At 36.1% G+C, this 22916-nt stretch overlaps 1 protein-coding gene across 2 annotated transcripts in view; it reads left to right on the forward strand.

Moving 5' to 3' along the window:
* Positions 1–22916, forward strand: part of GBE1 (1,4-alpha-glucan branching enzyme 1) — a 288288-nt gene that overhangs the window by 221540 nt on the left and 43832 nt on the right. Inside the window, exon 13 of one of the 2 annotated variants that reach the window (XM_073804382.1) lies at positions 7764–7813. The exons of the other annotated variant lie outside the window; for it this stretch is intronic. Coding sequence (XP_073660483.1) covers positions 7764–7798 — 35 coding nt within the window. The 3' untranslated portion in view covers positions 7799–7813. Of the gene's footprint in view, positions 1–7763; positions 7814–22916 lie in introns of those variants that run through there. 2 annotated transcript variants of the gene reach the window in all.

Raw genomic sequence — 22916 nt, forward strand, 5'->3', positions numbered from 1 at the left:
GTGGAGGCACTAAGCATATGGAGGGCTAACTATAAGTTACTAGTGGATAAACTTTGTCATTTTTCAAGAGTCAACTGAAATACCAAAATAATGCATTGATGGTATTCTTTATTAAAGACTGCTTAGAATTCTAGAAAAAGAGAAGAACCTAAGTATTTAACTCATTTAAAATATAAACATGTACATATTTTAAAATATCAAGTAAAGTATAAATTAAAATCTAAATATTAAGCACATATCTTGCTGATTTAAAATATTGGCAGACATGTATAATCTTAAGAATCAGCTATCCAAACAAAAGGATGAAAATTTAATCTCAAAGTCAAAAACTAAATAATATTATTTAATCATTTTTAAAGATTTGAATTTCAAAAATAACGTGAATTAAAGTGTTGTCATCATCGAGTTAGTTCCAAGTCAGTTTCTGTGAAAAATTTTCTGGCTCTTCAGAAAGCTCTTTGTAATCCTATCCTAGGCTGGGCAATGGTAGGAGAAGGTTACATTGGACAGCTAACTCCAAATATGTTCATTTTCATGTAACCAAGTGTCTTATAACTTGAAGAAAATCTTTTTAAGCAACTTGACTTCATTTTCTTGAGTTTCATCATATATAGATAGAGATTCAGATGCAGAGTGATCTGAATCACTTTCAATACTGTCATGTTCATGTTCCACTTGTTCAGAAAGTCTTTGAACTAAAGTGAGAATCATTCTTGCAACAGAAGCTTTGCTTTCCCGGTTACCATTTTCTTTTTCCTCCTGGGGACTCTATGTTATAGAATACATTTTCTAAATGAGTACACCTTCATTCCATTAGAAATTTTAATGCTGCATGTAACTCTCTGGGTCTATGTCAAAACATAAGTGATTCCAATTTCTCATTTAAAAAGTACTGAACTAGCAGGGTTAAAATCAACAAAACTAACAATGTTTCACTACTATAATATGGCATGGTAGTCCAGAAAACTGAAAACTCATGTTGCAGTCATAAAATACATATTCCCCATGACATCAGCTGTTACTGCATAAAACTGAAATGTCAGAAGTAATCTGGAATCATTGGGACTCATTGATTTGTTCCCTCATTTATTTATTCATTCATTCAGTTAAACCAATTGTTTTCATGTCAATTTCTGGATGTAAGTAGAGTTGTGTGAAGGCAAAGAAGTTCATGCTTGATAACTTTTATATTATCAGTGAGGTCATCATTTGAGAGTGGAAGGAGTAAGAGACTTTTGAGAAAAAAAGTAGAAGTATGAAATGGACATCTTCAGGTGTGAAAATACTAGAGAACTGTAGTAGGATATCTAGGTAATACTGAATGCTCATTTGAGATTTGTAATCAAGATTATAAGCCAAATCAACCTCTTTGTTGTGTGACATTTTTTTTTTTCCTAGTAGTCCATGGTTGATCAAGGGTTGGAATTTTGTCAGGCATCTGTCAAAAGAGGGAAGGATTTTGAAAGTATTAGAAAATAGCTGATGTAATAGAGAACCCATAAATCACTGATTCTCAAAATTGCACACTGGAATGACCTGGAGAGTTTCAAAAAATACTAGAAATTGTGATTGACTTGGCCTTTGCTATAGCCTGGGCTTTGGAATTTTTTAAAGATTCCTTAAGGCTAGGAAGTAAAGAGAGAATTCCAAGAGGATGTAAAAGATATAGGAAAGTTCTCTGGTTCTAGAACAGAAATCATAGAGGGCACAGTACAAGGAAGGGAAGTTGGGACAGATGGGTATGTTGTGAGTCCAACTGTCAGTGAAGGGCCAATGAAGGACCAGGAAGCTGGACTTGGACTTCCCATAGCAAACAAGGCAAACAGGAATGGGGCTGCTTCTGGAGTTTTCCTGGTTGGTATTGAGAAGCTTTCTCGAATAGATTTTTATCAACAGATAGAATTTAAATGAGAAGGCTTTTGTACTTTTCTTATATTGTTTTCTCTATTTATAAACAAACTAAAATCATGACAATGGAGTAAACTGTCTTTTATTAACAGCATGGTCATCTGGTATGCATACATCTGTTTTTATTACTTTCTTGTTTAGGAATCTCATTACCATGATGTTTTCCTAGTTTCTGTAATGAGTGGTACCTGCGGAGAAAGAGGCATAATTACAAACTGGCAATTTTCTCTCTCAGCAGTATTATGAAATTTCCATTACTAAATTTGAAGGATTTTCTCAATATGATTATATTGTATTTTGACATTTGAAATTCTGTGGGACATTCTTTAATGAATATGTTACATTCTCCCTAAAGCCACAGGGAAAGTTGGATGGATTTTGTGTCGGTCTGCATTTAGTGATAGCTGCATTATACTTTAGTGTAAAATGTGTGATCCTACTTCACATCTTCCATCTGTGATTGTTTAGTGTCAAACTTGTAAATTCTTCTTTTTTCTGATAGATAGGAATACAATAAAAATTTAAATGTCTTCCTGCTAAGTGCTGGAATTGAAGCAGTTATAAGAGGACAAAATGCACTCTGCCGAACAGTAGGAGTGCTGGTTTTTGGCATTTTCTCTTAGCTTGTTGAGGCAAGTTTACTGAATGTGACACAGCTAGGAGAAGTCTGTAAAACTGAGCTGTGAAAAACTGCAAAATTCTCAATATGAGCAGCTGTAAATGGCTTGAAGCCCTGTTAAAATGCTCAGAGACACAAATAGAATCTATTTTAAATGGCATAGACTTAAAAGTAATGGCCCTGATTTGATTCACAGCACACTGATAACCAATTTTGGCTGGCATTTAATGAGAACATGAGTACAGCATGGGGCTAAGAAGGAAGTACTGCTGCAGTTACCTGGGGATCTTTAAAATACTGAACCCTGAGCCTCATCAACCTTTCACGCCAGAGTCAGCGATCGTGAGGCTGTGACACTAGTGGTTTTTAAAAAAAAATCTCACCAAGTGATTAACTTGTGGAGATAGAACATAGAGATCCACTGATGGGAAGGAAATGCAAAAATGAAAGTTGGGCCAAAGACAGGTCCAGACTGTGCTGGGATCACTGGGGGCTAGCTGAGGGACTCACCTGTCCCTTTCCCGACGTGATTTAAATACCCCGCTCAGTACCAGAAGTGTTCTTTCTGACAGGTTAATTTTCACACAAGAACCTTCAAATCCTTGCCGACGATTATAACCTGGGAGAAGAGTCACTTTAGAGAAGTTCATCTTAACCTAGTGAAGAATGTTTCTGATGCAATTTATCCACATTTTTCTCTAGCCCACTCACATTGTTCAAGTTGAATACATCACACCCTTTACACATAGGAAAAGGGTCTACTAGTAATCTGGATGTTGAGAGGAAAACAGAAGCAACTGAACCTATGTGTCCTTAATTCTTCCCGTCTTGATCTTAGGGTAGGATATCTGTATAAGTCCCTGCATTTCTTCTTTTGGGGTCTGTGTGGTTGTCAGTGGTGTTATTGGGTGTGGTGTAAATGATTCTCCCTAAACTACTGTTCAGCTGGGCTGACGTCCTACTGAAGTTCCAAAGAAATGGTTAAAGCAATAAGATGAGACCCACTGCAGGACCCCAGTCTTTATCCATCTAAGCAAGGTCTGCTGCTCTCTGGTCATTTGCCTCTAAGCCTTTTACACCAGAAACAAGAATTTTTTTTTTCTCTCTTTGGTTTATTGCTCTAAAACTGCATCAGAAAGTAGAGATATTAATTATTACTGTTGGTTCAAATGTTTATTTCATTAGAGAGGCTTGCTGGGAAAATAAGATTGTTCTTCTGTGCAGAACATGCTAATCAATGGAATATTATTCCTCATGTGTTATGGATTTTAAGCCAAAACTTACCATCTAGGGCACTGACTTTTCTCAGTGAGAAGGTATATGATCATATCTTTATAAAGAAAGAAAATTCCCACATATGGGAGACACGTATTTTTCTTTTCATCTCTCTCTCCTCAAGGTGAGATAATCACAAATAGGAAGTTCAACATGTAGGCTGCATAGCAGATTTCCTAATGTAACAAAACAATAAAATGGGCCTGGACCTTAAAATAAGTCCCAGTGAAAAGAGCACAATTTTTTTCTAAAGTTAATATCTGAATTATTTGCTCTTAGGCTACTACACACACAAAAACACACACATAAATACACATTGTATGTATACTGTGTGTGTATATGTATGTGTACGTATGCATGTATGTATATATAACATTGAATGAACTCACTATCCACATAGCCCTGGGTTAAAAGTTTAGTATATAAACTTCTCTAGCTCCATTGTTGAGTTGTAGATGGTGGAGTTTGCAGAATGGAGGAACTATGTAATTTAACATTATTTAGAAAGATAGAAATTTCATCAAACCTTCCTTATTACTTTGTTACCTAGCATTTTAAAAGAACTTCAAAGCCTCACTTTATGAGCTTCAGTGTCCCACAGAAGAATCCTCTAAATTCAGGGAGTCATCTAGGTCCAGGATCCTCTGTCAAATTGCTCATCTTCCTAAGAAGGGAAAAAAATAAGGTATTATCCTAAGACATGTGAGTAAAGATAAATTAATATATAATGGACATCATACCTAGCCCTGGATTCCTAATTTAGAGTTATATCTTTAAACCTCCCCCTGATCCAATCCCAAAGGCCCACCTGGGTGATAACCTCATCTTACTGGTGGAATCTGCCTAAAGGATATGCCAATAAATGAATAAGCATCCCACTCTCCCCCACTGGTCCCATGGTATGGATTTTCTTTACACGTCACAGTATTTCTGCTGTGGCGTTAGGCTCTTGAATCATTTCTCTCTTTTACTAATTCTCTTCTCTCCACTTTTACTAGATAGTAAGTCTTGTTATTTGGCTCACAGCCTTTTAGAGCTTTTCATAGGCTTCTAGAGGTTACCAAGAAACCCCCAGATCTTCCTTCCAAGCAGGATTGATCAGAGAGTTTATTTTAGCTAAAAGACTGAATGGCTGACTTTTCCAGTATTATTCAAGCAGGCTGTAAAAATCCTTATAACCATAGGATGCAAAAGGTGATTGATTATATATTACCAGAGCTGGTGAGCTATGTATGGCTGTCATCTCTTGGGATGTGATGGTGACTGCTCTAAACACAAATAATCTGCTCTGACAGCGTTTCTCCTGAGCAACTTGCCAACAGGAGATAGGATTTAGAAGGTGAATTTCTTTGCCTCTAAAACTTGAGATCATTATCTGAGTTTTAACTCTCCACCCCACCTCACTCCCCCAAACAAAGCAGGATGGTGAAATATACACACTCATCTCAGTTAGTAGTAGAGTGATTAAATTCCTTGGGAAATATAGTAACTTTTCTTTTTCCTTTCTCACTGGAGAGACACAGGTTTCTCTTTGGGAATATATTTTCCTTGAGGGATTGGGGGCATGCATATTATTTGGGTGACTTGTCTTCATTTGACAGTCTTTGAACAAGGTAGTCTTAAACTAGCTCCAATATCTTGAATATTTACCCTGAGCAAGGCAGTACAATAAGTGCTTTACATATAATATCTCATTTAAACCTGTGTTGCCATCCTGAAAGGTAGGAATGATTGCCTTCATTTCACACGTAAAGGACATGAAAGGTTAAGTGGCTTGTTCAGATCAATACAAGAGCCAGAATTTGAGCACAGCTCTGTCTGCCTCACACTACTTCATATGAGCCAATATAGTCAGCCCTCAGTTCCCGTGACGGGGCAGGGATTGCTTCCAGGACCCTCCAGGATAGCAAAATCCAAGGATGTTCAGGTCCCTTACATAAAATCAGTCACGCAGTACAGTCTTTTGTATCAGTGGTTTTTGCATCCTGGGATACGGAGAGCCAACTCTATTATTATTTTACCTAAAATGTATGCTTAGATTGTCAGTGATGTTGGTAAATCTCTAGCTATAGACATCCCTCCAGAGGAGGTAAGTCAAAGCGGAAAATAACAAACCAAATTTTATATTGTGCAGCAATCTGAAACAAATCAAGGGAGAAAGTAACTTATTCTCAAATTTCAAGCCAGTCTTACAAATGACTTGTTAGTCCCCTATGCTTCCTTCATTCTACAGTGATTCAGCACCTACTGCCAGGTCAGGTACCAGCCTAGGACCTATCTTACAAAGAGAAGACGTAGGCATTAGCTCACGGAGCGGAGTGTCCAGGAAGGAGACTGACAAAGCCAGATAGCCGTAGTGTGTTGGGTGATAAATGTCACCTTCAAGATCCGCATTGAGCAGTGTGAGTACCCCAGGGAAGAACACTAAACTGATACTCGGGGGACGGGGGTGGAAGTAGTGGGCTATAAGGGAGGGTGTCCTACAGAAAGGGAGTTCAGTTTAAAGTGCCCCATTCCTTTCTATCCTGATCCTCTATGAGTGTCCCTCACTGGAATGGTGACTATGAAAAGCTAAGAAGGTGAAACAGAATGAGGGACATATTAATTTAGGACATGAATGATGAGAGAGAGGCCAAGTCATAGAGAGCTATTGAAGGGTTTTTACAGGAGATTGACATTGTCAGATCCACAGTTTAGATATGTTACTGGACTAAAAATGTGAGAGATAGATTTAAGGGGGCAGTGACCTCACACTAAATATAGCACTGCAAGATCTTCTGTCACTGGAGTTCTTTAAAATTGGTTTAAAACTGTAGGTCTCAGTTCTTTCCACACTATTCACATCAGTCAATAAATTGGATGTATCTCTTGTGGATGGGTTCAAAATCATTTACTTCATTAAAAAAAAAGATTTTTCTGAAGATTATGAGGAAAATAGAACTGCCATTTTCCAGAGCCATACAAATACTAGGATTCCTCTGATTATTGCCTCAAAATGAAAGAGAAATTTAATTGTTAATTCCACCTAAGTTATGTAATATAAGGATAAAACTATCATTATATTATTTAGGTAAATTATTCTTACTGTATATTTATATCCAAAGTAATCAAGTAATAGTACTTGAAATTTTTGGTCTATGTAGGTCATATAAAAGATACGTTTCTTTGTGCAAGTTTGAATCAACCTCTGCATTTTATTTCATAATTCAAAAATGATCCAGGTGCTTGATTTAAGCAGTTTTAAAAATATAGGTAGTATAGGTATAACTCACATTATGAAATAACTATCATTTGGAAAAGTTTTCTTTAATTTAGAGTTTGAAAATGAATAATTTGAGATGCAATTGAAAATGTGTTATTTTAAAGAATTCTGTAATATAGCAAAGAATTACCACCTGATTTGTCTTTCATGAAAACATTTTCATATCATTAAGTTGCTTAAAGTAAGTTGTACCTGTAGAAGCATAAATTATAAATTAAAAAGAATGATAGCATAACTTTTTTTTTTTTTTGCGGTACGCGGGCCTCTCACTCTTGTGGCCTCTCCCGTTAGGGAGCACGGGCTCCGGACGCGCAGGCTCAGCGGCCATGGCTCACGGGCCCAGCCGCTCCGCGGCATGCGGGATCTTCCCGGACGGGGCACGAACCCGTGTCCCCTGCATCGGCAGGTGGACTCTCAATGCGCCACCAGGGAAGTCCGATAGCATAACTTTTAAAGCCTAAACAGTTCATAACTATATTATAGAAAGTCTACAATACAATAGTTATCTGCCCTTTAAAAACATATTCAGGAAATGTATTGAAAATTAACTAAAAAGCTTATACTATTAAACTTTAAAAATGTCAACTTTCAGTTTTTATAGAGGAATTTTATAGCTTGAGAGAAACAATCCAGAAACTGCTCTGCATCTTTGTTTGTACGCCATTGTCTAATAGACCCTTATGAATTACTTTTTAAAAGAACTAATGGGACTTCCCTGGTGGTGCAGTGGTTAAGAATCCGCCTGCCAATGCAGGGGACACTGGTTGGAGCCCTGGTCCACGAAGATCCCACAGGCCGCGGAGCAACTAAGCCCCTGCGCCACAACTGCTGAGCCTGTGCCCTAGAGCTGGAGTGCCACAACTACTGAAGCCTACGCCCCTAGACCCAGTGCCCCGCAACAAGAGAAGCCCATGCACCGCAACGAAGAGTAGTAGCCCCTGTTCACCACAACTAGAGAAAGCCTGCACACAGCAATGAAGACCCAACGCAGCCTAAAATAAATAAATTTATTTTTTAAAATAATAAATAAAATGAAAAATGTAAATAAAATAAAATTAAAAGTTAAAAAAAATAAAGGACAGTGATAAAGCAAAAAAAAAACTAATGACTGGGTAGGGGCAGGGAGATGGGGAGATATTAGTCAGAGGGTACAAAATTTCAGTTATAAGACAAGTCTGGAAATGTACAGCATGGTGATTACAGTTAATAATAGTGTACCATATACTTGAAAGTTTCTTAGAGAGTAGATCTTAAATGTTCTCACTACAAAAATAAAATCTTAATTATGTGACCCAATGGAGGTATTAAAAGCTCTGGTGGTAATCATTTTGCATATATAAGTACATCAAATCAACACATTGTACACCTTAAACTAATACAATGTTATATGTCAATTATATCTTAATAAAGCTGGAGGGGGTGCCTGTGATTAAAATAAAGACACTTGGAATGTGAAGGAATAAAAAAAAACCCAAAAAACTAATGATAGGTGTTTGAGCTTCACCAACATACACAAAACCACCATCATTCAGAGGTTCCATTTTGAGATGTGCTGAGATGACCATTTGGGGATGAAAAGATGACAAAAATGGAAGTTTGAAAACCTATATAATCCACACCTTTTCAATGCTTTAATCTTACATACATTATGATTATATAAAAGTCATAAGTGAAAGTTTCATGTTATACTTGATAACACCTTTCCACAAATGAGAAGACATTCAGATATCTTGGATTATTCCAATATATTATCTATAGTTTAATAAAAAATATCAATTACATTATGTAGTTAACAATTCATTCCACATTTTATATTTTCTTTTCTTTTTCTTTACTATAATGTAAAAATGCTGTGCATTTAACATATTGTTTTAAAGATCAGCTTATTTTATGCCTAGCTATAGACTTTAAAATAGTAGTATGACAGAGTTTGATTATTACATGTTGAGCAAATAAACATTTATAACCCTGGTACATTTTGAAAAATTCATTTATTGACTTTTTGAAAGGCATTTTATTTATTAAAGCAAGGTCTTCTGAAAGCTATGTGAACTGATAGGGCTCTCTCATTTAATTAGGAGACTTTTAAATTCTGTGTGTATATGGACTCTCCTATAAATGAGGCCAAAGAAATATTAGCAGAATAAATAAATAAAAATAGTCAAACATGTTCTTTTGCTTGCAAGGTTGGAAAGCTGCTGTTATTTTTCTTTTTTATCTTTATTGGAGTATAATTGCTTTACAATGGTGTGTCAGTTTCTGCTTTATAACAAAGTGAATCAGTTATACATATACATATGTTCCCATATCTCTTCCCTCTTGCGTCTCCCTCCCTCGCACCCTCCCTATCCCACCCCACCAGGCGGTCACAAAGCACCGAGCTGATCTCCCTATGCTATGCTAGCTATCTACCTTACATTTGGTAGTGTATGTATGTCCGTGCCTCTCTCTCACTTTATCACAGCTTACCCTTCCCCCTCCCCATATCCTCAAGTCCATTCTCCAGTAGGTCTGTGTCTTTATTTGTGTCTTACCGCTAGGTTCTTCACGACATTTTTTTTTTCTTAAATTCCATATATATGTGTTAGCATACAGTATTTGTCTCTCTCTTTCTGACTTACTTCACTCTATATGACAGACTCTAGGTCTATCCACCTCATTACAAATAGCTCAATTTTGTTTCTTTTTATGGCTGAGTAATATTCCATTGTATATATGTGCCACATCTTCTTTATCCATTTATCCAATGATGGACACTTAGGTTGTTTCCATCTCCGGGCTACTGTAAATAGAGCTGCAATGAACATTTTGGTACATGACTCTTTTTGAATTTTGGTTTTCTTAGGGTATATGCCCAGTAGTGGGATTGCTGGGTCATATGGTAGTTCTATTTTTAGTTTTATAAGGAAGCTCCATACTGTTCTCCATAGTGGCTGTACCAATTCACATTCCCACCAGCAGTGCAAGAGTGTTCCCTTTTCTCCACACCCTCTCCAGCATTTATTGTTTCTAGATTTTTTGATGATGGCCATTCTGACTGGTGTCAGATGATATCTCATTGTAGTTTTGATTTGCATTTCTCTAATGATTAATGATGTTGGCATTCTTTCATGTGTTTGTTGGCAGTCTGTATATCTTCTTTGGGGAAATGTCTATTTAGGTCTTCTGCCCATTTTTGGATTGATTTGTTTGTTTCTTTGTTATTGAGCTGCATGAGCTGCTTATAAATTTTGGAGATTAATCCTTTGTCAGTTGCTTCATTTGCAAATATTTTCTCCCATTCTGAGGGTTGTCTTTTGGTCTTGTTTATGGTTTCCTTTGCTGTGGAAAAGCTTTGAAGTTTCATTAGGTCCCATTTGTTTATTTTTGTTTTTATTTCCATTTCTCTAGGAGGTGGGTCAAAAAGGATCTTGCTGTGATTTATGTCATAGAGTGTTCTGCCTATGTTTTCCTCTAAGAGTTTGATAGTTTCTGGCCTTACATTTAGGTCTTTAATCCATTTTGAGCTTATTTTTGTGTATGGTGTTAGGGAGTGATTTAATCCCATACTTTTACACGTACCTGTCCAGTTTTCCCAGCACCATTTATTGAAGAGGCTGTCCGAAAAGCTGCTGTTATGATATTTGTTAGTCACTCCCAATATTTTTAGAGCCAGACTTTTCTTTTTTTTCTTTCTTCTTCTTCTCTTTTTTTTTTTTTACAATGTTGTGTTAGTTTCTGCTGTATAACAAAGTGAGAGCCAGACTTTTCTGACAGCTCCTAAAATGAGCCTGATGGGAATAAAATCCAGGGGGCAGTGATCACGTGGACCAGATATGCTCTTTTTATATACTCTTGGAACATGTATAATCAAACAATTCTTTGACTACCTGATTCATACAGCATGTGCCTTCTCTACACGGAGAAGTATGCATGCATTTATTTTCAGCAACATGCCTATCTTCCTGGTTTCACAAACATGCCTTATTCCTGCATTCTCAAGAGGGTGCTATCACCCCAATAGGGGTGAAAATTGATCCTTAAGGGAGGGCAAACAAAACTTATATATTATAATCGTTATTGCCCTCCAGAGCATCATAGCATATTTAAACAGATCTGCAGTAGATCTGCAGTATTTAAATTTCACAGGGTGGAAGCAATTAGGAAAAAATGTCTTAAAAGGCTTGTGTGTGTGTGTCTGTGTGTGTGTCATAGGTCAGGGGGCAATAATGACAAAAAGGTCAAAAAACACTGTATTATTCATCGTAACTCTAGGCCTTCTGTTCAAGTGTCACCCACTAGATTCTGTTTATCTCAAAGTATCAATAGTATCTCAAGGATATTTGTTTCAGTTTTCTAGTTTGATGTGTAGATTCTACTTTTAGAGTAGACACTTAAAAAGTCCTGGCTCGGCCATTCCCATGTAACTAAATGTTCTTTTTGTAAAATGAGACAAAGACATTGGCCTCATATTCTTCCTAACAGTGGTATTGATGAGAGTTCTTATTCCCTTGGAAGATATTTCTCAAGTAGCTAAAAAAGACGGGATTTAAGTTTTAAATATGTTTGAAAGTGAAAAAAATATTTTCAGTTACCGCCAGCCTACTTCCAACTTAATTCTTTTATTCTTATCCACTTTTTTTCTTTTTCCCTTGCCAATATATGCTGCCCTCGACTAAATGAGGGCAATGGTTGCCTGAGCAAATATAACATCAAAGGCCAGACAACTTAAGATAAAGAGCTGAAACTTTTACATTCTAATTTTTTTTCCTATAGACACCCATCATATTTTTAGTAAAATACAAGGATATCTGTTCATATTTAATCAGTTGACTTTAAGGTCATAAGTTTAAATTGGAAAAAAGTTCTAATATCTCTATATTGCTATATGCATATTATGAAAATTATTTATTTTCTTGGATAAGAAAATAATATAATCATTATGCACATTAGTATTTAGTATACTGAAATCCAATTTTATTAATAGTTTTGTTTCCTAAAATCAGTTTCTATCTATGTAACTAACCATGAGTACATAAAACACTTGTTTCCTTATGAGTCAGGAATATTTTAATATTTGTTTTGTCTTGAGGAGGTTAATTGGAAAAGGCGGATATAATTATTATGACTTACTGATAGAAAAACAGAATTTTTGGATTTTAATTAGAAAAAAAGGTTGCTGTTTTCTGACCCTTATCACAAGATATTTTATACCAAGCAGCATTTCCCCTGCAATTTGATGGTATATACTTTAGTAACACCTAAATTGTTTTTGTTTTTCAACTGTACTTAAATAAAACAATAAATGTCTCCTTTTATGCTGTGGCTAAACATACAATATCAACAGTAAGCATTGGACTGGAAACAGTTCTTTTCACCATGATTTTTATACACATTTGTTTTAATTATTTTGATAATTATAAAATAACTAGGAAATGAATCTGAGAAACTATCAAAAACTCTTGAATCATTGCTTTAAAATGTACATTTTTCAAATTGAGAAATAGGTTACTAATCTGTGAAACTAACTAGTATTTTTATCTATTTCTCTCTACTTTGGCAAACTTCATTATGTAGTCATGTGTGTTAACCCCTCCTTCTCATACTCTTTTGCCCACTCAAACCCTTGTAGGCCTCCCACTGCCGTCTCTACAGTCTGGAAACTCTGGTTTCTAAGGCCATCATTGACCTGCTGGTCTCTGCACCTACTCCCTGAACTCCCTTGATCACCTGGTTCTCTTTGATATGCCTCATGTCTTCCCTCCCTGCCTTCCTTGTTCTATCAACTATGACCCTGTTTCCTTCACAGTCTCCTTTTCATCTTGTTTCTCTTTACAACGTACATATTTCCTCAGGGGTTGTCCTGGGCCTCTTTTACTTTTTCCCTACTCTTTCTTTCTCAGAGAGCTCATCTACTTTTAGGCTTTGTCCATCTCTTTAATTCAAATAATCGCCCCCCATCTGCATCTCAGAATCGAACCTTTTGTTCTAAACTACAAATATAAATTTGGAAACTGCCTGCCTGAGATCTCTACATGGTATCTTGTTGGCTCCTGAAGCCACTGAATCCAAAACTGTAATCATCCTCCCTACAAATTGTGGTGCCTTTCAAAAATTATTATTATTATAAGTATCATCATCTCTCTTCTAGTAACCATGGGTGAACTCGAGTCATTTCAGTTGCTCCTTCCTTTTCCTTGTCTGTAACATTCAGCCAGTAACCAAGTCACAGCATCCTTATTCTTCATTTTCTTTTTCCTGTACTCCTATGCCATTTTTCTATTAATATTGCATTTCTTTAAACTTCTAAAGTTTATAAAGCATTATTGCATGCATAACTTCACTTAGTACAACCAACCTGCAAAGTCAGTATTCTTTTTATAATTTTCATTCTGAGGCAGTATAACACAATGGTTATGAATTCAAGTTTGGAGACAGTCTGCCCACATTCTGATCCTGGCTGCTTTACTTCCTAGCTGCATCATCTGTGGCACATTACTTAATTTTTTTGGAACTTCACCTTCATCATGTCATAAATGGGGATTATAATGATACCTATCTTACTGGGCACTTGTAAGAATTAAAATATTTAGTGATGTTGTCTTTGGAATTATGCCTTGCATGTAATAAGTGTTTAGTAAGTGTAAGTTCTAACTATATTACAAATAATGAAAAATTATACAACTTGAGGTTATACATTGTGACAGAGTACTAAAATTCATGTCATTTGTTTCTATATCCCATGTTTTACTCACTGTATACACATAATTTTTGCCTATTTTCTAATTTCTGTAAGAGAAATTCTTTATTTACTGAAGACTCGCTAGGTTATAGTCAGAAAATTATCTGAAAGCGTAAAACTGCAATGGAATTTGTGGTTATATAAGTCAGTTAGTAGAGTTTACCTCTTAGTATGTTTTCACTCTGTGCTCCCACTGTTCCTATACGGTTTTTTGTTTAAAATGGGTCCCAGGAATAACATTAAAGCAAATATGTATATATCCCTGGATGGTTGTTTAGAATGTCTGCTAAGTTATGAATATTTAGGTATTTCATGAGTCTTGACATCTGTCATTTGGAACGTTAAAAGTTTCCTTTTCCCCTCTGAAAAAGACACAATGACTTTCCGTAAAGTTTCAAGAAGTTTTGGGATAACTTTGACACAGTATTTATATACATTCATGTACCAATTTGTGAGGGACTGTTGAGCCATGATTCTGGATGCTTATTTTAATATATTTTTAGTGTAATTAGAGTCTCTTGGAGTCTTGGAGTCTCTTAGAGTCTCTTGTAATAAAAGTCCATTACTGTTGCTATATTTCTTTACTCTTTAGGCAAGCTATAGCATTTATTTCTGAATAGCTTTCTTTATATTATTTAAAAATTAATACAGTATGTTCATTTCAGATTAAGATATGTGTTCTATAATAGCATAGTTCATATTGTTTCCCTCTGTACTATACATATAATTTCTAACCTGAAGAATGGAAGTTGACTTAGATATTCTTCATACCCTTAGGTTTTTTGGTACAGTTACATTAAATTTACTTAATTGTGTATCTATATGTACAAAACATTTCATTGTATAAAGTAAAAGTCACAAACCTGAAATGCTGCCCTTCCCACGTCATCCAGATAAGTACCCAAACACTCTCTACATAAGGAAGAAGGAAGAGGAACCAGAAGTGAATATCCACCAGTTGAGTCAGCTCTTCAGAAAGAATCTTCACATAAACAATTCTGCTTGTATATCTTTGGACAAAACTTAGACACAGCGCCATAAAGGAGAGCCATAAAGGGAAGTTAGGAAATGTATCTTTTCTTGACATCAGTTTATCTAGCTAAAAAAAAAAAATAGGTAAGTTTCTTAGACTGAAGGAGATTTGTCTCTGACATAGAAGATGATGTTTAAGCTGGTTGTTGAAGAATGGACAGAATTTCTGGAGGCGTTTGCCTTTTTGACTTGTAACAGGCATTACAAGCCAAGGACTAACTGGAGAGAAGATGTGGAAGCAGGAAAGATGGGCCGTATCATATTACTGTGGGTCATCTGGTTTGCCTGAAGCAAGTTCTGTATATTGGGAGATAAAGCTTAAAGGCGAACAAAGAAACTCTACTCATTCAGGGACAAATAATAGTGATGAGCATTTCCACATGGAATAGTTTAATGAAATGGCTGGATACCATGAAAGTTAAGCACACAACTGATTAAATCACTAGTTGTGTTGCTTCATTTCCGTGTTCTTTTCTTTACCAAACCCTTTCTCTTATTAGAACGTAAACTTTTATGGAAGTGTAGAGACTGACTCAGCCTTATGGAAGATTGTAAGGTTCACCTGTGTGGAGGGTGGTGATGGCAGTTGTTTACGTCGCATCAAACCTCTCTAGGAGACTTGTGCATAATATTTTAAATATTATTATTTTAAAGACATAGATTGTTTGTGTTTTTGAACCCTCCCATTTAATTGCCTTCAAAGCCAGTTGATAGGCTAATTCATAAACTTGCCATGACATTTTTAAAATTCGAAATCCATTTTATTCAGAGCAAAGGGAGACACCTGAAGCAAGCAAGTACAATTACTGAGAACCTTTCTTCTTGCTGGGGGAAGAAGTTCACAGTGTTTCCCACAAGCCACCGTGCTGCTAGGGAACTTTTTTCTCATTTCTTGGGCACCAGCGGCCTGAGAGGAAAGCAAGAGCTGACAGCAGGGAAGTAGAGAAGGATAACTAGCTGTTGGCAGGAACTTGGAGGGATAGAAGCATCATCCAAAGGCAAACTGATACTGGTTCTTTGATTAAGTTATAAGCAGGTAGTTAAATCTCTCTACTAGGGAGTTAGAGTTGCTGCCTACAGAAGAAAGGCTGCGGGAGATTGAACCTCAGAAAAGCTATATCCAGGCTGTGCCTTGAAAGAGCATTAGATTCTTACAGAAATATTCATCTAGCCTGGGAATGGTACCAGGATTGAGTTAAATGGATGTTGATTATGAAGTATAGAGGATTTAAATGAACATTTTCTTTCCAATCTTATTTCCTGTGGTTATATGCTTCCCTTCTAAATGCATCTGCTTAGCTCTTAATAATTCATTAGGGAAGTGTGTTAATCCCTATTACTATGTATGTTTCGTGTGACCACAGGGAACTGACCCTGACTTGGTGGTAACATATCCTAAATTATAGGCAAATTTTAGGGGAAAATAGTACAGTGTGACTCCACTACTAAACTTTTGAGTCTAAACCTAAAGTTAGAATAGCCACAAAGCCACAAGTATAATCAATTTTATAATCAGCCAATATATTCTTTGTTTTTACATTACTGTCTTCCTCGCTTGTTTTCTACCACCTAGAAAGGTGTGGAGTCTTTCAGTGGGTGCCCTGTTCGCATGCAAAACTTTTACACTTTTTACAAGGCTGTCCATTAGCAAATCATTTTCTAAGACATTTGTTAACTACTTGCAGAAAAATCTGAATTCAGTTAGGATTTTATTAAAGAACCCCTTTTTTCCCCCCACAATTTCTCCCTTATTCCCACTTCACTCCCTGTCAAAGAGTATCGTGAGTCCTCTGCTTCATGTAGCATCAAAATGGTTTTGTAATGAATGGCAAAAGTCCATTACTGTTGCTATCAATTTTCTCAAGAAAATATTATCTAGCTCTTAAAAATTGTGTTTGCATAAAAATAACACATTCTCAGTTCAGTCTCGTTTGTTTTGTTCATTGTCTTATCCTTGTTTGGTGATACTTTTATTTATTTTAAAACAAAATTGTGCCACGAAGATGGAATGTATGTCAAAGTATATAGAGCAACATGAACAATTCGAAATTCTGCCTCCTATTGGCATGGCAGTCAGAGAAGAACGCCAGAGGAGGCCTCTGAGAAACAGAGAGCTGAAGTTATCTTCTGGTATACATCTTCCCCTCCCTGGTGACACGGATATGCTCCTCTTTATCCATCCCCTTTCCATCCCAAAGCACTTTTGTCTGTTTTTCTTATGGTCTTATAAAGACCAATTTTGCAATCAGTTAAAAAAAATTGTTAGATACTTTCTTTATCTGAGTTCCTGTGCTGTGAACTGTATAATCAAAAAGTAAGGCAGAACTTTCCATAAGCAACCTATAGCCTACTAAGGGAAGCAGGTTTCCTTCATTTTTTTTCTTTCAACACAGGTTTAATAAATCCTTGAATGGGTACTCTGTGCCTGTTATTAGATTAGGCAGTAGGGATAATAAATAAAAATATAGGATAACTAGGATATAGGATGTCTATCCCCAGTCTGAGACAAGCGAAAAAAAAAAAAAAAAAAAATTTTTACACTATTTAAGTAATTGTTTTAACAAGGGAAAAATTTACATCTAAGTACTAGTGGAAGCACAAGCACCAAAACCTTCCTGCAGAAGTTAAAAAAAGCCTCATGGAGACCAAACAGCTATCACTTGGAGTAGTAACAGCAGGAGTAACAGAACACACAAGGCACAAACGGAGCACAGGTCAGTAATAGGTATAATTTATTTGTACACTTGAGAGTGGAATTGGAAATATATACCTTTACACCTTTTTATAGCTCTTTCATTACCTTCCCTAATGCCTGTACATTCATAGTAGGTTTCCAGCTAATGTTGTTCAAATTAAGTACCTAATGCCAGATACAATGGAAAGAATACAGATGATATAGGTTTGAATACTAACTTTGATATTTTATACCTTATAACCTTAGATAGTTATATTACCTTCCTGATCTATTATCTGAAGATAGGAATAATGCCCCCTCCCATATTGAGGGGTTTTTGCAACTGTTATCTGAAATAACTGCTAAAAATTATAGCACAGAGTCTGTGTATCTAGAGGGCTCTCAAGTAATTACTATTGCTTTTATTATTTTAATATAGTTTTATGATTACATTTCATTTATTTAAAGCATTTTTCCATTTTCGTGATTTAAAGGAAAGCATTAAGAAATATATAATTACCCATGAATATAATAATGGTAATTCTTCAGCATTTAAAACGACTGGTTTATAAAAGTGTCTACGTTTATTCTACCACACTTGTAGGTAATATAAAGTTAATCTGATTTTGTACTTACGGACATTGATAGTTAAGAGAATTTTTTGTTTGTTCGCTTGTTTTATTTTGATAATCTTCTTATCGAAACACTTGAGGTAAGCAAGTGTTCACCCCCTATTCTGTGCTTTATTGATGGGAACTTATCACCCAAAGCAATTGTAATCATGTAGATAAGTAAAGGTATTGATTGGTTTGGCCATGGTCCAAGCATAGTTCAAGTTGAAAATTGTTTTCCCAAGTGCCCAGAGCTCATTTGGCTATTGCCTCAAGACTTTTTATGCATAATTAATCAGGGGGAAGTCTGGGGAGAGCAGGACAGAATGAGAGTATTGACCAGCCTCACTACCACAGCTCCAACAGAAGCATTATTTCTGGCCCCTTTAAGCTGTCACAGTGTCAGAGGCATGAACGATAGTCATGACAGTATTATTAGATGGAGGAAGACAGAAGCTATAGTGCTTGATTCAGGCCACCATGCCCTTTATCTAGGGGATGAAGGACTGGAAGTTATCATGTCTTTTGTTCAAAATATTAGTTTGTAAATTTGTTATAGGAATTTTAAGGAAACCTAGTAGTATACTAACCCTTTTTTTTAAATGTCTTAAAATAGGAAATATATATACATACACATATATACCATAAACTGCCTCAGAATTTAAAATTTACGAGTGCAAAGCTTACATACTAAGGTGAGCCATTCTTTCCCAGGTGTTTAGTTAAATATACTACCTGTCAGAAAATCATAGAATAAACAAATAGAAAAAAATAAAGCATTCATTTCTCACAGTATTGTTTTCAGTTCTTTGGTTATACCCTCAGATATCACTGCTATTGCTGTCTTTCATCAGTGCCCTCTCTTGTTACTCAGTCTATTATAGGCCTTCAGGTTTTAGTTCAGCTCGCCAGCGCTTAATACTGTTGAGCACTGTTTCCTCTAGGAAGCACTACTTCTCAGGGCTCAGTCTCCCGTCTCCTACCCGCCATGGTTTTTCTCTTCTGTCTCTGGCCCTTCCTCTGCCAGCTTTTCCAGGCCCCCCTTCCTCTACCCCAACTAGCCGTATGAGTGTGCCTCTGGCTTTGTCCCATTATACTCTCTTTTCTGCCTCTATTCCCTGAGTATTCTCCCCAGGCAATTTCATCCACTTCCGTGGCATCAGTTACCCGGTATGTTTCTAAAAGCTATATACATGCCTAGTATGCAAAGATTTTTGTTTTGTTTTGTTTTTAATACCAAGGGAAATTCTAGAATTCCAAGATTGAGTTCCTAAGACTGACTCTTCCCCCTTCCCTGTATATTGACATAATTTTCAGTCCGTCCTCCCTAACTGTCATCTCTGGGCATTTATATTTGCTCTTGGAGGAGGTTTGCTGCCATTCTCTCCTTTCCTCCCCTACAGTTTTTTGTTATTTCAACTCATACTGATCCTATAAGCCTTTTCTGAGCCTTCTCCCCAACTTCCTCTCTTTAAGGAAATATGTATTTTTATATTTGTTTATATATATAAACATATATATATGTGTGTGTGTATTTTTATATTTGTCTTTCTTCCTCATTCGATTGTAAGCTCTATGAGGAAAGGGACCATGCTGATGTACACTGAGCACGTTATCTGATACACAGGATACACTTCAGTAGTTTTAAAATTAGAATTTTGTGTTATAGTTGAGCATATGGTCAATATAGGGAGTCATGAGGCTCAGAATATAATCACTGACTTGCACCTTTTGAAGGAAGAGTGTACACGAGGGAGGCTCCAGAGAGCACCCAGAGACCGTAGCATTTGATTTTAAAATAGTCTTCGGTACAGGTAAGAGGAATGGGCATTAAAGTTTGTTTGGTTTTTAAAAATATTTTCTTTAGGACTTACCATATATACATACACACATACATATATTTATACACATTATATGTGTATATATAGATACACTTGATATCAACAAAGAGTTACCTAAAATCCGCAGAGTGGAGGCTGTGATAGACTTTAAGGGTAAATCCCAGAAGCACTGCTGAGTTTTGTTCGTCCTGTTTTTATCTCCTCTTCTGAGTCTGTCATATTTTGTTTCTGTACCTCAAAAGAGATGATGTTAGACCTTTATCAGTTGTAGAGGGAAACATCCAACCTTAACAAATATTTAAGGAGTCCCTGTTGTAGGTATAATACACGGGAACATGCTGTGGAGAATGAAGAAGAGAAGTGTAGTGTAGCCCCTGCCCGGAGCCATAGTGATCAGTGTCAAAGGTGGGATGGAGCAGTAGATAGCAAGTTTATTTTTCTAAAAAGAGAAATCACACTCCCTAATATAGAAAAATATTTTATTCTGTGTCTCACCTTCTGGTAACTTGATGGCCTTGAGAAAGACAGAAGCATTTGATTTTAAAATAGATACTTCCTTTTAAAAAGAGTTAGTCTTCAGTACAGTTAAGAGAAGTAGGGCTTCCCTGGTGGCGCAGTGGTTGAGAATCCGCCTGCCGATGCAGGGGACACGGGTTCATGCCCCGGTCCGGGAAGATCCCACATGCCTCAGAGCGGATAGGCCCGTGAGCCATGGCCGCTAGGCCTGCGCATCCGGAGCCTGTGCTCCGCAACGGGAGAGGCCACGACAGTGAGAGGCCCGCGTACTGCAAAAAAAAAAAAAGTAGGAGCTAAAGTTTTTTATATTCTCATTAAAACTGTACCTTATTCTCATATATACATAAACTTGGTATCAACAAAGAGTTACATAACATCCACAGCATGGAGGCTGTGATAGACTTTAATTAATTCCTAGGTAAAATTAGTATGTATTACAGTTTAGAGAAACAAAACATACAAACCGGCTAATCAAAATGTTCAGCTAACAGAGCTGGGGCTTTTTTCATTAGTTGTATTGTCTCGAATTTCATCACTGCAACAGCTGGCTTCTTGTCAATTTATAGTTTGGACCTTTACATCAAACAGCAAAAAATTAATTACAGGAAAAGAAATCCCAATAGGAATTCCGCGCTTAGAGATTTTTCACAATTAACCAGGCATGAATGGTGCTGTTTACAGACGAAATTGAAAGGGAGAAAAGGAACAGCGTAGAATTTTCTAGAAGCATTAATTAACCATAGCAATGTTAGTCACTTGCTTCCCTGTGTTTGTTTTAAAGTTGTTTAGCTAAAGCTTTCAGCCTTCTCATTTCTGGAAGCATCCACTTCTGTTACTATATTGAATGCAATGAATCATGGCCTTAACTGTGAGTTTTCTTACAAAATGTCCCAAGTGGCAGCTCAAAAAATTACCATCCTCCCTTCGTTTTGAAACGAGTACCATCCTATGTATTACCTTAGTGATCATAATTATAATTTAACGAGCAGAAAGAGCATGTTTTGATGATTAGTGCCAGGTTACTTGTAATGCATATTTTGGACTTGGAAGTCTTGTTCTCAGGAGTCACACTCATTGCCTCTCTGCACTAGAGTTAGTTTAAATGTGACTTTTCTAAGCCTCTTATCTGTTGAGTAAACCAGCCGAAGATTTTTAAAATGCTTTCCTCAATTTAGGCTTCTACTTTTTTTTCTTTTTTATGTAGCTTAGAAACCCTTACTTGTGTTTCATTCTTCTAGTTCCTAACATTCTAATACAGTGAGTAGCTCTTACTCTTTTTAAGACTCAGACGCCTGGAGCATCTGAAGAACACCTTTCCCTCCTCAGAAAAATGCACAGATGAACATACATACAACATTTTGCATAAAATATCAGGAGTCTGTAGGAAAGCATGAACCCCAGGTTGTAAATGCCTGTTGCTTTCACTGAGGAATGTATACATATATTATGTATGCATGTAAACATAACATATTTATATATAATTTAGAAATATATATACACACATATTTTTTAATTTGGTTATATTAAAATGCTGATTCAGATCATGTGTTCCCCATTCCATCAAGTTATCTGTACTAAAACAAGTCAATTACCTTCTTTGCCATTACCTGAATAAATTTAGATTTCTTATCCATCTTTATATACAGCAGGCCTTACTTATAAGCTTATTTGGGTGAGCATGTTTCACTGTACTGTCTCAAATGCTGCCACATTTCCTAAGTAATCTGTAGACCATAGCTGAGAAGAACATTCTTAACTTGTTTTAATGATAATATTTTTCTTCATTAGGTTTGTGAGCTGAGAACTAGTGTAAGATACTAACGGGCATTTTCCACTTTTCTCTTTTCAGTCTGAGAATGGTTCACTGTTATCCAAGGTCACTTTGAAAGTCTTTCTGCGATTTGCTTCCATTTATTTTATGCTTGTGTTTACAGTTTTGAACCAAATATGAATTTAATGTTGCATTTGTCTATATTAAACTTAATTTGCCCCTTGTCAGATCATTTACAACAGAGATAACATTCAAAAGCCACTCTGTAAAATGTTTTGTCTGCAATCACTAATGGAATTTTTCTGTCTATTTCTTTGTTGTATGCAACTTTCTATCTTTCAATTTAAAAAGAAGCCTCTCCAGGAGATTTTTCAGAGAATCTAAATTAGTCTGTAATAGAGATTAATAAATTATTCTCTAATAGAATAGGGTCTTCTTCATGTCATATTTTTTTAAACAGTTCTTTTTTCTAACTCAGAAGTTTAATTTCATATTCCATATTATGTAAGTATGCTTATTGGAATGTTCCTTAAAGTAGTGACATACAAAATCCTAAATTGGATTATGATACCAAACATTTTTACCACTTTCATTTCTTTCTTATATTTTTTCCAAGTACTTAATTTGCCCTCATGTAATAAATTTTCTTCTTAATAGTTAATAGTTTTAGATGTTATTGAAAAGAT

Source organism: Tursiops truncatus, chromosome 4 (assembly GCF_011762595.2).
Source record: "Tursiops truncatus isolate mTurTru1 chromosome 4, mTurTru1.mat.Y, whole genome shotgun sequence".
Lineage (NCBI taxonomy): Eukaryota > Metazoa > Chordata > Mammalia > Artiodactyla > Delphinidae > Tursiops > Tursiops truncatus.